Source organism: Lynx rufus, unplaced genomic scaffold, assembly GCF_022079265.1.
Source record: "Lynx rufus isolate CCGP_SWC_20201006 ecotype Redwood Valley unplaced genomic scaffold, mLynRuf1.p SCAF_27, whole genome shotgun sequence".
Lineage (NCBI taxonomy): Eukaryota > Metazoa > Chordata > Mammalia > Carnivora > Felidae > Lynx > Lynx rufus.
The window spans coordinates 9,704,384-9,718,235 of NW_025814842.1; the positions used below are offsets into that span (position 1 = coordinate 9,704,384).

Sequence of the window (13,852 nt, forward strand, 5' to 3'; positions counted from 1 at the left end):
CATTACAAATAAAGACTTAATTCCTGTGAGGCTAGTTGGAATTTTTAGTATGAATGTGAGATTTTTCTCCTTGCTTATGTCATTAAGAATAAAAAAAAAAACTGTGATCTATCGTAGACCATGTCCTGCTTTTTATTTCCGTGGGCAGAGCTGTCACGAGCAAGAACACGGCCCGGGGAGGGGCCCAGGGGACAGGCAAGTCCACACTCTCCCTCCAGCTACCGCTTTCCTTCCTAAAGCAATAAAAAGAAAAGAACCTTAAAACCCGCCGGCTGAGCTGCGGGATGGCGGGGTCCCCCCGCCCAAGGCACAGCTCTGCAGACCTGCTCAGTGCGGGGCGGCACCCCAGGGGCCGCCGCTCTGCGCCGTCTCTTCCTCCGCGGGGCGGCCTCGGGTGGAGGTGCCGGTGCTTCGGCCCGGGAGACTGAGCTAGAAGGAAAGTACCTAAGTTAGAGGTGCCCGGGTCTTCCGGCGTCTTCCAAGCAGCAACCCCCCCCGCCCCGCCCCCCACTCACCTCGGCGCCTCCACCCGTTCAAGTACGGCAACAAAGAAGCCGCCGGTGAGCGTGGTTTCAGGGGAGGCCCGGAGGCAGCGTTCAGCCCCCGGAAAAGTGCCGAGGCCACGGTGGGGCCAGGAGGGGAGGACGGGGACTAGCCTGTGGAGGTGAGCAGACTTCTGGGTAAAAGACAGCAGCCCCCTTCCCCAGGATCCCGGCGGGTCCCCACTACCTGAAGGTCCCCGAGTTCTGCTGCAGGGCGTCCCGCACCACGTCTTCATTCTCCTCTTGGCAGAGGGAGCACGTGGAGTAGACCAGACGCTGCAGGGAGGGGAAAGTGAGCGCGTGGCACAGTGCTCGCCGCTGGAACCCAGCCAGGGCCTGCAAGCGCGCCTTGCTAGGTGTGCCCGCCCCGGGCTCCTCCAGCCGTCTGGTCGCCATACCTAGGGACAAAGCCTGTCAGCTGCAGACGGGCCTCGTTTCGCACCCAGATCCCTGCACTGCAGGGGACAACGTCTGCCCAGGGTCACCAGTATTAGACCGAGGCCAAAGCGAACCGCTGCCCCTTCCGCCGCAAGGTTGCCCCGCGTCTGCAGGTCCCGCGGCCAGGCTCTGTCCCCATCTCACCAGAGCCGCTACAAGAAGGATCCAGCAAGATGTACTGGACCTGACGGTAGCGCTGGTCGGAGGGCGATATCGCCAGGAAGTCCTCCTCGGCCAGCTCGCAGCACGAGACTCCGGCCCGGGCCAGCAGGGTAGCCATGGACGCCAGCCGCCCAGCGTCCAGGTCAAAGGCAAAGATCTTGCTGGAGAAGAGGGGAGAGACGGGGCGAACTGAGAATCCATGGGGAACCTCAGGGCCCACAGTTCTGACACGAGAACATGTCCCTTCACAGGGACACAGAAGAGAAGGGACAGTGGTTAGAGGGACCTGACCTGGAGACTCTGCCCCAAGGGCTGAGGGATTCCTATCTTCGCACCGGCCACCCAGAGGGCAGCTGAGCTTCGGGCTCCGCCACCAACTGCTCTGGGTCCAGAAGCGAATATTTAAAGGGAGATCCTCCTTTCGGCCTTCAAGCCCCCACCGGGTCACAGTTTTCCTCATCTCGTCCTCCAAGTACAAGGTCAGACCCCAGCTCCCTCAGGCTGACCATGGCACTCACCCCTGGTTCTTGAGAAGAGCAGCCAAGTGACTGGTCTTGTTGCCCGGGGCAGCGCAGGCATCGATGACGTGGGAGCCGGGGGGCGGGGCCAGCAGCACGGCCGGCAGACAGCTGGCCTGGCAGGCAGAGCAGGCCCTGGGCTGGCGCACAGAGGCCCGGCTCCCTCTCGGCCCTCCCCTTCCCACCCACCTGCCCTACCTTGTCTTGTAGAATGAGGTGGCCGGCCCGGTACAGCGGGTGGTCGTGCAGATCCGTCTGGGCCGGAAACACCAGCAGCTCTGGCAACAAGGGATCCAGAAGAAAGCACTTCCCTTTGAGGGCCCGGAGGTCCTCGAGGCTGCCAGGGAACAGGAAGCATCGGCACGTCTGAGTTCCTCCGGGCTATGCGCCAGGCTGGCCGTTTGACACGTTTCCTCACTTGAACTGTTCATTCACGCGACAGATGCTCCAGACCGCCCGGAAGCGAGGGACAGGATCGATTTGATACGAATGGGCAGCAGAGGGGCGCCTGGGTGGCTCAGTCAGTTAAGTGTCCACCTCGACTTCGGCCCAGGTCAGGATCTTGAGGTTCCTGGGCTCAAGCCCCATGTCAGGCTGCCAGCGCCGAGCATGCTTAGAATTCTGTCTCTCTCTGCCCCTGCCCTGTGTATGTGCGCGCGGGCTCGCTCTCTCTCTCAAACAAACAAAAAAACCACCTAACTTGGACAGAGGTCGCTCCTGGGGAGGCGGGCACCGAGCTGACTGCTCAGGGGCAGGGGTCTCCTAACGTGAGGAGCGGAGACGGAGGCGTCGTGTTCCAAACCCTCGCGAAGCGGGCCGACAACGATGCTCAGTTCGGAAAGCCATCCACAGGGGCAGAGCTGGAAGCCAAACCCAAATAGCCACTGCCTGGCGCACCGCCTGGCCTCCCAACCACGTGCTGCGGGCAGAAGGACCGAAGGACCGTCTACCACAGAAGGGGAAGGCGGAGCGGACGCAGGGGCGGCCTCCCAGGATGAGGGGGATGGGAACGCAGGGGAGCAGCAGGGAGTGCACAGGAACGGTGGCGGGCAACGGAAGCAGTGGGCACAGCACAAGAGAGCCAAGGACGGTTTAGGCAGGGAGATCTTCCTGTGGCCGACCACATGACACGTCTGGAGGCGGAGGGACCAGGTCAGGGGCTGCTTCTGCCAAAGAAGACGGAAAAGCACGGGCAGAGTGGGGGGAGGGGGCAGAAAGATGCCGCAGGCAAGGGCGTAAGTGACGAGGGTGAGAAGAGAAGCATTTCCGGTGACTGGGTTCGTGGCCTGACCAAATGGTTGCGTGATGGTGATGTCAGCTGCCAGGTTAAGAGGGAATGCAGAAGGGGCAAAGGTCAGGGATGCAAGGACGGGTTCAGGGTCCACAGAGCAATCCCCGTGCTGCGCTGCACTCACAACAGGAGGGATAAAAATCCTGATCGGCTCATCTGACAAAACTCAACATGCACTGAGGATAAAAACACTCTCAGCAAAGCAGGTGCAGAAGGCACACGCCTCGCCACAATAAAGGCCGTATGTGAAAAGCCCACAGCTGACATCCTCGGTGGGGAAAAGCTGAAAGCCCTTCCTCTAAGATCAAGATCAGAGATGCCCACTCTCACCCCTGTTACTCAACAAAGCCTGGTGAGCATTTGGGCGAGATCAAGAAGAAAAAGGCGCCCACGTTGGAAAGGAAGAAGTAACACGGTCACTATCTGCAGATGATATATATAGAAAACCCTAAAAACTCCCAACCAAAAAAGCTTGTCAGAATTTTTTTTTTTTTTTAAGTGTATTTGAGAGAGACAGAGCATAAGCAGGGGAGGGGCAGAGAGAGGGGAAGGAGAATCCCAAGCAGGCTCCTCGAGGTCAGTGTGCAGAGCCTGACTGGGGGCTCAAACCCACAAAACCGTGAGATCATGACCGGAGCCAAAATCAAGAGCCAGATGCTTAACTGAGCCACCCAGGCGCCCCCAAACTGTTAGAACTTATAAATGAGTTCAGTCAAGTTGCAGGATACAAAAATCATACGCAAAAATCTGTTGTGTTTCTACACACTGACAACCTATCTGTTGGGGGAGGTCACAGAGAAGATGTGACCACCTGTTGGGAGCAGGACCCGGGCAGTCAGAGGCTCCTCACCCCTGCCCCGGGATGAGCATCCGCTTGCCTTCGCCCCTCCCAGAGGCTGCCTGAGGACACAGCCTTGAGGGAGTAATACGGTGTTGAGACCATCTGGAAGGTGTGAGACAACCCATTAAGGCCTCTGTATAAACTGAAGATTCTGGCAGGCAGGTGTATGTTCCCTCGCTTATGAAACCTGCCACCTAGGGGCGCCTGGGTGGCTCAGTTGAGCGTCTGACTTTGGGTCAGGTCATGATCTCACAGTTCGTGAGTCCGAGCCCCGGACCGGGCCCAATGCTGTCAGCCTGTCAGCACACTTTGGATCCTCTGTCTCCCCTCTCTCTCCACCCCTCCCCTGTTTATGCTCTCAAAAACTAAAACATTAAAACAAAAACAAAAACAAAAACAAAAAACCTGCCACCTACCCACCCTTTGGTCTCTCCTTGCCCTCTGCATACAGGGGCCAGTTTCAGATGAAAGGCTGCAAACCAACAACGGATGAACAAGCCTGGAGACCAAAGACACGGGCCTTGGGAAAGGCGTCCACAGGGGAAGTCCGCAGTTGGCCGGCGACCTCTGTGTGGGGAGGCGTGGCCCATACGTCCGCCTGTGGGTCGCTGTACGAGCACGGGGCCGCCCGGGGAAGGGCGGGCCGCTTTAACCCCACGGATCGCACGGCTGGGAAAGTGAGGACGTGGAGGGCGCTGTGGCGGTGGACAGCAAAACAGACGAAGCACCGGGGCTGGCGGACCCCTGGTACGAGGGAAAGCAAGAGCAGCCACGGCAACCCCAGGCAGCAGGGCAGTCCCCGGTTCAGGAGACACTCCTGATGAGAGTCTGCTCCTGCCGAGCTCACCGACGTAGCTGCCAAGCTCCAGCAAAAAGCCAGGGAAAGCAGCCAGGCGCAGCTGGTGCGGCCACGGGGCAGTGGCTTTTCCCTGACCACGCACGAGGCGGAGATGCCCTCCAGTCGGGGCTGCCTGGCGCTACTTCCTTCCTTAGACACCGGATTACTCTAGCCCGCGGGGAGGCTTGGCCCTGTGAGGGGGACCTCCCCGGGCTTGTGGGACCCTGGGAATCTAGAGAGGAGCTACAACAAATTCTCAGGGGGGCTGGGAGCGAGATGGGCCATCTGCACCCGTCTTTGAAGGCTCTGATCAGGCCACATGATGGCAGGGAAGGAAGCCGACACGATCTCCAGTCCACCCCCAGCCCCGGGACGGGATGCTGGTGTCCACGCTGAGCCCACTTGTGCCACAAAACGCTTAGAATGGATGCTGGGCAACGTGCTGCTGATCTAGGGGAAGCGGAGCGGTCCCGGGGACGGGTGTGGGTCGTGGGGAAGAGCCTGAGAGGGAGCTCAGAAAGCCAAAAAGGCTATCCCAATGGGCCACGAAGGGTCTGGAGAAAGTAACCCGGAAGCAAATGTGATCTGACCTCATCGCTGCAGGGACCCCACCTGAACAGAGAGGTCAGCCCGTGGAAAGCCTTAAAACCCGAACGACAATTTCGGTCAAGAAAGTCCCTTGACACTGCAAGCTGGGTGTTCTGCCCCTGCCCGCGAATATGGGGTTTCTCTCTCTCTCCTACGAGGGAACACACCGGGCACAGACATCCCACAGGGCTGAACTCTGCAAGCCTCTTACGGTGAATTCACGCCGGTGCTGAGGGGAAACGCAGCTGGGAACCTGTAAACCTGTTACCCCCACGAAGAGTGACTGTCCGACAACACAAGCCGCACAGGGAGACCGGAGGAACTACCTAAGATCTGCGCCGAGTGGGCACTGTGCGCCCTGCACATAGTCCTTCCAACAGCCTAGCGGGGCAGACAGAAGAGCCAGAAGGCTCCTGGTGGGTGACAGCCAGGACCTCCCAAAGTGTGAGATCACGACCTGAGCCAATATCAAGAGTTGGACACTTAACTGACTGAGCCATCCAGGTGCCCCAATGTTGGACCTTTCAAGTGCTCCGCCAAGGTCACTGGCACAACCCCACCATGTCATGGCATGGCGGCCAGAGACCTGTAAGATGGGCCCGCCACATTAACGCGATAATGGTCACGTGCAGAACTGCCTCTCTCGCAGGATATCCTGCAGGCTTTGCTGGAGATCTGAGAGAGGCTGGGCAGTGAACCCACGGAACATTCCAGGCCCAGACACTGCCCCAAGGTTTTGGGAATCGTTTGGTCGGGTAAGACCCGCCTTGTCACAGACACCGTGATTGCCAGAGGGCACACTTATCCAGCCCCTAAGAACGTGGAAGATGTGTGTGAGCCTCTGCAGGGGTTTTTGGAGTCCGGAGGCCTCTTATTCTCTATCTGGCACAGTGCCGGGTCCTCTATACCGCCCGGTAAAGAAAGTGCACGTGTGCGAGCGGGGATCAGAGAGCGGGCCGCCTATGAAAAGGCAAAAATACCAGTGGGACAGATGAAAGCCCTGGGCGTCCCCCAAGCAGGGCTGCCACTGGAGTTCAAGGTGTCTGTGACTCCGGAAGGTGTGGGGCGGGCGCTGTGGCAGAGACAACAGACGGGAAGGGTGCCCCTGGGATTTGGGTCTCGGCTCCGGAAGGAGACAGAAGCCACGCATTCCTCCCCGTCCCCCTGGGCAGGGGGGCAACAGCTTCTAGCTGTGTGCCCCACGCTCCTCCAGGCAGAGCCTCTCAGGAAGAAACAGCACAGAGAGCGTTCTGACTGGTGATCTCTCAGAGCCCTGGCCCTTAACCCTCCGCACGGGCAGCGGGCTGCGCCAAGGGCACTGGCCCCGCGGCTCGGACAGAGGATGTTGAATAAGCCCCTGTGCGGTCAGGGCATATGACAAGACCCGTGGTTCCCCTGCAGGAGCCCAAGGCAGGCCTCACCGGTCTCCACACCCCGGCTCCGAAGGCACTGACGCCCCCTGGCGGTCAAGAAACTAATGCCCTAGCTCAGGTACGAGCCCTAGCAACTGACCTTTGGCAGGCAGTGCGGACTAGGCGCGGAGGAAGCCGACCCACCGTCGCCCCCTGGCGGGGCGGCCTGCTGCCGAGGAAGCCAGATTGCCCCGCAGACGCGGTGACTTGACTTGGTTCACCCGGTTCACTCGGTAACACGACCTGTGTGTTCTAAATAACGCCCGAGGCAACTGCCAAAGGTGCCTGCGGCCATCCTCCTGAGCTCCCAACCAGTAAGGAATTGGCAAACTGACTGGACCGGCCCCTCCCTCCAAGCGAGGGTTCTAACTGCGACTCGGTTTGCGTGGTTATCACATCTGGCCCAACCTGAGCTTTCCTGGCCGCCGCACCAACTGGGCCGCCACCGTTGGGAGACTGAAAAAGACCCGTGGAGAGACATCCTCATCCACCAGTGACTGGGGGTCACGTTTGAAAGGCCGTGACGTGCAAGACCGGGCAGAACATGATACTGAATGGAGGATCCTTCACCCACACACCCTGCAAGCAGCAGGACCGGCAGTCAGGAAAAAGAGATGTTTAATTTTTTTTTTTTTTTTTTACGTTTTTATTTATTTCTGAGACAGAGACAGAGCATGAGCAGGGGAGGGGCAGAGAGAGAGGGAGACACAGAATCCAAAGCAGGCTCCAGGCTCCGAGCTGTCAGCACAGAGCCCGACACGGGGCTTGAACTCACACGCTGTGAGATCATGACCTGAGCCGAAGTCGGACGCTCAACCGACTGAGCCAGCCAGGCGCCCCGGAAAAAGGGATGTTGTAACAAGCAGATTACGTCACTAACAGAAAACCACCTTGGCTGGGTGGACTAGGCACCGTCCCTGCCGTTAGTACGTCCGGACGATCCACCGGTAGGGCCTGCTGCCCCATATGCCAGACCGGGGACCCTGCCGAGACACCCAACACCATAAAGCAAACAGCTGCCGCCCCCTTACCGTGGAGCAACGTGCGGCCACTGAGCACGCCAGGCTCCACCACGCCTGGGAAAGGAGTCACCCACTGACACGCTCGCTGGGATGTCCCACACCTAGGTGGGGAGCTACCCGTCTCCCCCGGGATCCCTCTGCCCTGCGGCAAGCTGCACCTGCAGAAAGGCATCCCACCTGGAATGGCACACGCGTTCCTGGAAGAGGGGAGGAGGTGAGGGTCCCGGTCTGGCACATGCACCCCCCAGTCCCATCTCCTCATGGCGGACAGCGCCGCCTCCCCCCCGCCAACACTCATGCTGTGGTCAACCTGGTCAAGAAACTAAAGCTGCCAGCCTCCCTCTCCTCAAGGCCAGATGGGCACAGTCTGTCGTCTATGAGGATATGATCACTTGGATGGTGCCTCTGTTCCTTCCGTGAAACTGGAGGACATTCTAGCACATACAGAAGCCCTTATGAAATTCACCCAGCCCACTGTGAATGGCAGCCAGTAAAGCCGGTCCTTACAGAACACTGAAATGTCTCTAATAACAAAAGCTGCCCTCCAAAACAGGATGGCCTTGGAAATTATTACTGCCTCACAAGGAAGCACCTGTGCCATTATCCAAACAGAATGTTCTATGTGTATATCTGATGAATCCACTAAAATACCATCTTTACTAAAATCATCTAAGAACACAAGTAAATGCCCTGAGTGATCTGACCTCCAGCCTAGAGGATTTTAAGAAATCAATGGTTTGGATCCTGGGGTTCTTGGAGGAAGAACTTATCACTGATTTGGGGAATGTCTGCCTTCACCTGTTTTCTTCTGCACGTGCCTGTACCGCTGCTGCGGCTTCTGCCTCCAGGGCAGCCAGCCAGCTACCAAAGGAGCTATCTCCGTGCTCGTGAGACCCTCGCTGACCGCTCAGGGCACACTGAGGAAAACAGTCACGTGGGATTTTAAGAGCTTGTCACAGGGGTTAGTGTGGAGGGAGGTCACTGAAAGGACATGACTACCAGTTGACCTCTGAGCTGGACCCCGGCAATCAGAGGCTCCTCCCCTCTTTCCCTGTCCTTGGGATGGGCATTCCCACTCGCCTTCTCCACCAGAGGATGCTCCAAGGACAAAGCCTTGAGACAGGGTCATGGTGTTGAGACCACATGGACGGTATACGGGCATACCTCATTTCATTGCATTTTGCGCTTCACAGATAAGTGCGTTTTTTACAAACTGAAGGCGCCATTTTTCCAACGCTATCTGCTCACTTCTTGTCTCTGGGTCATGTTTTTGGAATTGTCACAATATTTTAAACTTCTTCATTATTAATTATGGTCATCTCTGATTAGTGATTCTGACTCACCAAAAACTCAAGTGATGCTCGGCATTTTTTTAGCAATAAAGTATTTTTAAAATACAGTTTTTTTTTTTTTTTTTAGACATGATGCTCTATACACTTACGAGATCACAGTATAGTAGAAACATAACTTTCATAGGCAGTGAGAAACCAAAAAATTCATTCCACTTGCTTTATTGCAGTGTTCTGGAACTGAACCTACAATATCTCCAACGTGGGGCCTGTATGTGACTGAACCCAATTAAGGCCTCTCAATAAACTTTCAAGATTCTGGCAGGTGGGGGCAAAGATGTACTTGCCTTCCAGTTACCCAAGACAAGCCTCGTATAGAAGTTCCCTTGCTTATTAAACCTGCCACCTATCAATCTGGAGCAGCCTGCCTCTTTTTTCATTCCCTCTCTGACCCTGCCCTCTGTGTTTGGGGGCTGGTTTCAGATCATATCTGGGAAGCTCCCAAGGAGGTTGCAAACCAACATTATCTTGAAAAAGAAATTAACAATCCCATTTACACTTGTATCCAAAAAAATTCAAAGAGGTGAAAGTCCTGTACTCTTAAAACTATAAGATAGTGGGGTGCCTGGGTGTCTCAGTTAGTTAAGCATCTGACTTTGGTTCAGGTTCTCATGGTTCATGAGTTAGAGCCCTACATCAGGCTCTGTGCTGACAGCTCAGGGTCTGGAGCCTGCTTCAGATTCTGTGTCTCCCTCTCTCTCTCTCTCTCTCTCTCTCTCTCTCTGCGCCCCTCCCTGCTCATGCTGTCTCTCTCTCTCAAAAATAAACACTAAAAAATAATAATAGTAATAGTAATAAATAATAATAAATAAATAATAAATATTATTTATATAATAATAAAAATTACCTATTTTTTTTTTTTAATTTTTTTTTTTCAACGTTTATTTATTTTTGGGACAGAGACAGAGCATGAACGGGGGAGGGGCAGAGAGAGAGGGAGACACAGAATCGGAAACAGGCTCCAGGCTCTGAGCAGTCAGCACAGAGCCCGACGCGGGGCTCGAACTCACGGACCGCGAGATCGTGACCTGGCTGAAGTCGGACGCTTAACCGACTGTGCCACCCAGGCGCCCCAAAAATTACCTATTCTTGAAAAAACAAACAAACAAACAAACAAACAAAAAACCTCTAAGATACTGATGAAAGAAACTAAAGATGATACAAACAAATGAAAAGATAGTCCATTCTCATGGACTGGAAGAATAATGCTAAAATGTCCATACTACAAGCAAAGCAATCTACAAGTTCAATGTGATCTCTATCAATTCCGATAGAATTGTTTACAGAGAGAACAATCCTAAAATGTAGAACCACAAAAGACCCTGAAGAGCCAAAGCAATCTTGAGAAAGAAGAACAAAGCTGGAGATACCACACTCCCTGATTTCAAACTATATTACAAAGGTATAGAAATCAAGACAGTATGGCATTGGCATAAAATCAGACACACAGATCAATGGGACAAAACAGAGAGCCTAGAAATAAACCCATACTTAAATGATCAATTTATGACGGAGAAGCCAAGAATATACAGCAGGGGGGGAAAAAAAAAAACAGTCTCTTCAATAATGGTGTTGGGAAGACTGAAGCCACACACAAAAGAACGAAACGGGACCCCTACTTTACAGCAGACACAGAAACTAACTCAAAATGGATGAAAGACCTAAACGTGAGCCCTGGAAACAGAACACCCCTGGAAGAAAACATGGGTGGTAAGCTCCCTGACATCTGTCTTGGTTTTTTTTGATTTTTTGGATCCAACTCCTAACAAAAAGCAAAAGCAAAAATAAACAGGTGAACTATGCCAAACTAAAAAGTTCTGTAGGGCACAGGAAACCATCAACAAAATGAAAAAGCAGCCTACCGCAAGGAAGAAAATATCTGCAAATCACATATCTGGATAAGGAGTTAATATCTAAAATATGTAAAGAACACTAACTCAACAGTTAACGAAAAACAGGGGGCGGTGGGATTAAAACACACGTAAGGAATCTAAACAGTTGTCCAAAGACAAACAGATGGCCAAAAAGTACACGAAAAGGTGCTGAACATCACTAGTCATCGGAGGAAATGGAAATGAAAGCCACAATGAAACATCACCTCACACCTGTGAGAATGGCTATTCCCAAAAAGAAATAATGAGGGTTGGTGAGGATATGGAGAGAGGGGAGTCCTCGTGCACTGTTGGGAGGAAATGTTAACTGGTGCAGCCGCTGTGGAAAAACACTATGGAGGCTCATCAAAAAATTAAAAATAGAACTACCATACTATATATACGTGTATGTGTGTACCTACACCTGTGTACACACACACATAGGAATATTATTCAGTTCCCTCTAAAAGAATAAAATCTTGCTATTTGTGACCACACGGATGGACCTTGAAAGTATTATGCTAAGTGAAACAAATCAAACAGAAAGACAAACACTGTATGTTCTATTGGGTGGACTCTCTTTTTAAAAACAAAAACAAAACCAAAACCGACCAACCAACTCATAAATACAGAGAACAGATTTGTGACTGCAGACGGTGGGGCGGCATGTGTGCAAAAGGGGTAGAGACAGTCAAAAGGTACAAGTTTCTACTTGAAGTCTTGGGGATCTAATATACAGCGTGGTGACTAATAAAAATACACTCTTGCATATTCAAAAGATGCTAAGAGATCTTAAAAGTTCTCATCACAAGAAAAACTTTCTGTAACTATGTGCGGTAACAAATGTTACCTAGATTTCTTGTAGCAATTCTTTCGCAGCGTACATACATACAAAGTCATTAGCCGTCTATCTGAAATTAATGTTATGTCAATTATAAGGGGGCGGGGACACTGCAAAATAAACCAACAGCCGTGTGTTTAAGCATGTTGCTTTGGAAGGATTTCTCTTAAATCTTGAATTTTGAATAAACAGGATTTAGCAATTTAAAACGAAGAAGGTGCAAAGTTCAGAGGGGAGATGAATTTAGTATGACACACACTGTGACTGTGGGGTCTGTTTACCACTCATATGACCCCGAGGGTAGCAATACTGAGAGAAGTCTAGGCTGCGAGACACAAATCATCAGGCGAGAAGCAGGAATTAAGAGTTTGAGAAATTGAGGGATGCATTAGAAGAACATAGGAAGGAACCACAAGAATCCATGTTTAAGGGACAGAGGAAGACAGGCCTTGGAAGGAGAGGAAGCAACTGCCGGAAAAGTCCAAGAAACGGATCCCTGTTTCCCAGTGCCCCCCAGGCACCTCCCCTGGAGGAGGGCAGCCAGGCGGGGTTCTCAGCTCACCTGGAAGCCCGGCCCTGGTAGGAGAAACCTTGTCTCTTGAAGTAATCAACCGCATCATCACAACAGGTCTTCAGAGTGTTCACCCGCACAAACCGAGGCACCTGAGAGGCTGGGAAGCAATCAGCAGTGAGTGGGCAGGATCGAGGCCTCTCTTCCCAAGGCCTGCGAGCTACCCTCCTCCACACAGCTCCTTCCTAGGAGAAAGCTCACCTGGGCCAGGCTTGGATTCCACCTGCAACAGGTCCTCGTTCTTGCTCACACCTCGATGAACCTTGAGCCGGGCCAACTCAGCCTTCAGCCTTGCCTGGTGCCGGTCCAGCAAAGGTTTCCATCGGCCCCCACTGCCACCTTTAAAGCCCTTTCCCAGCAACAACTCATACACTAGTACCTGGGGATGAGGAAAGAAAGAGAAAAAAAACCTTAAACGTGAATGTCTTGGAACTCCATAGTGTTGGAACCGCAAGCGCTGAACCAATCACCTATCCAGACAGCAACAGATGAAAGTGAGGTGTCCCGCCCAGGATCACAACGGATTTACGGCTGAGCCCTGTCCCGAAACCTGTCCGCAGGGCTGCTCAGCCCAGGGCTCTGGATCCCAACCTTCCTCCTCGTCAGCATCATCCATTTGTTTCGGCCAGTGTCCCTGCCACGGCTACTTTGCACTTTCGTCCTTATTTCATCTTCCACTCGGCTCGAAGTTAAAGCACTGTCATCCCACCTCAAATAACCCGGCTAAAGAGTGCTCATCCTCATTTAAGAGGGGCGACTTGCCGAAGTCACACCGTGGACGGTACCGCGCGGCGACCAGGTCCGGAGGGGGCTCACAGCCCAGCCCAGCCCCGCCCCGCCCCCCGGCCCCGCTACCTTGGCCAGGTGCGGCCGCAGCTTCTTCTCGGCGCGGAGGAGGCCGGCGCTGGTGATCACGGCGTCCAGCACGGAGGAGTAGCGCTGGGTCTCGCACACCAGCGCGTACAGCTGCTTCACGTTCTGCTCGTGGCCGAGAGGACACCGGCTGAGGCAGGGGCCCCCCGCCCGAGCTCCCCTCCCGCCCCTCGCCGGCTCGAACCCCGAACCCCGCTACCTGGAAGCTGCTGGCATACACCAGCCCCTTGATGGAACCCCGCCGGCTCTCCACGCCAGCCAGCACGGACGCTGCCGTCGCGTAGAGCGCCATGCTCTGCTCCCGCGCCTTTACGGCTTGTCGCGAAGCGTACCCGCCTCTGCACCGCCCTGTCTGCCTGCACTTCCGGAGTCAAAGGGCACGGAGGTTCCGACCCGGAAGCCCCAGAGCTCTTCCGAGGCTCTCGGGCGTGTTTGCGGCCGAACCTTGGGAGCGCGTTTCCCTGTTTCGTAGCCCTTCGCTTTTTTTCTTTTTTTTTTTTTAATTTTTTTTTTCAACGTTTATTCATTTTTGGGACAGAGAGAGACAGAGCATGAACGGGGGAGGGGCAGAGAGAGAGGGAGACACAGAATCGGAAACAGGCTCCAGGCTCCGAGCCATCAGCCCAGAGCCCGACGCGGGGCTCGAACTCACGGACCGCGAGATCGTGACCTGGCTGAAGTCGGACGCTTAACCG

The 13,852-nt window shown here is 54.2% G+C and overlaps 1 protein-coding gene across 2 annotated transcripts; it reads right to left on the reverse strand.

Annotated features, from left to right (window-relative positions):
- Positions 1–109: 109 nt before the first annotated feature.
- NSUN5 (NOP2/Sun RNA methyltransferase 5) lies at positions 110–13,479 on the reverse strand. 2 transcript variants are annotated; one of them, XM_047089186.1, is made up of 11 exons: positions 13,357–13,472; positions 13,140–13,262; positions 12,486–12,663; positions 12,276–12,384; positions 1,859–1,997; positions 1,661–1,776; positions 1,125–1,303; positions 730–940; positions 516–656; positions 324–429; positions 110–233 (listed from the first exon to the last, which is right to left on the reverse strand). In XM_047089186.1, the coding sequence occupies exons 1-11, from the start codon at positions 13,447–13,449 to the stop codon at positions 219–221; spliced, it is 1,410 nt and encodes a 469-aa protein (XP_046945142.1). In that variant the 5' UTR covers positions 13,450–13,472; the 3' UTR covers positions 110–218. The 2 variants fall into 2 exon arrangements, with proteins under 2 accessions (XP_046945142.1, XP_046945143.1); XM_047089187.1 differs by lacking the exons at positions 110–233; positions 324–429 and having other exon boundaries at positions 516–651; positions 13,357–13,479.
- Positions 13,480–13,852: the final 373 nt, after the last annotated feature.

Coding starts and splice junctions, on each gene's coding strand:
- NSUN5 (XM_047089186.1), bottom strand. CDS start 13,449: ATGGCGCTCTACGCGACGGCAGCGTCCGTGCTGGCTGGCGTGGAGAGC. Junction 1,998..12,275: donor TACCAGGGCCGGGCTTCCAG/GTGAGCTGAGAA, acceptor GTTCCCTGGCAG/CCTCGAGGACCTCCGGGCCC. Junction 430..515: donor GAACGGGTGGAGGCGCCGAG/GTGAGTGGGGGG, acceptor CTTTCCTTCTAG/CTCAGTCTCCCGGGCCGAAG.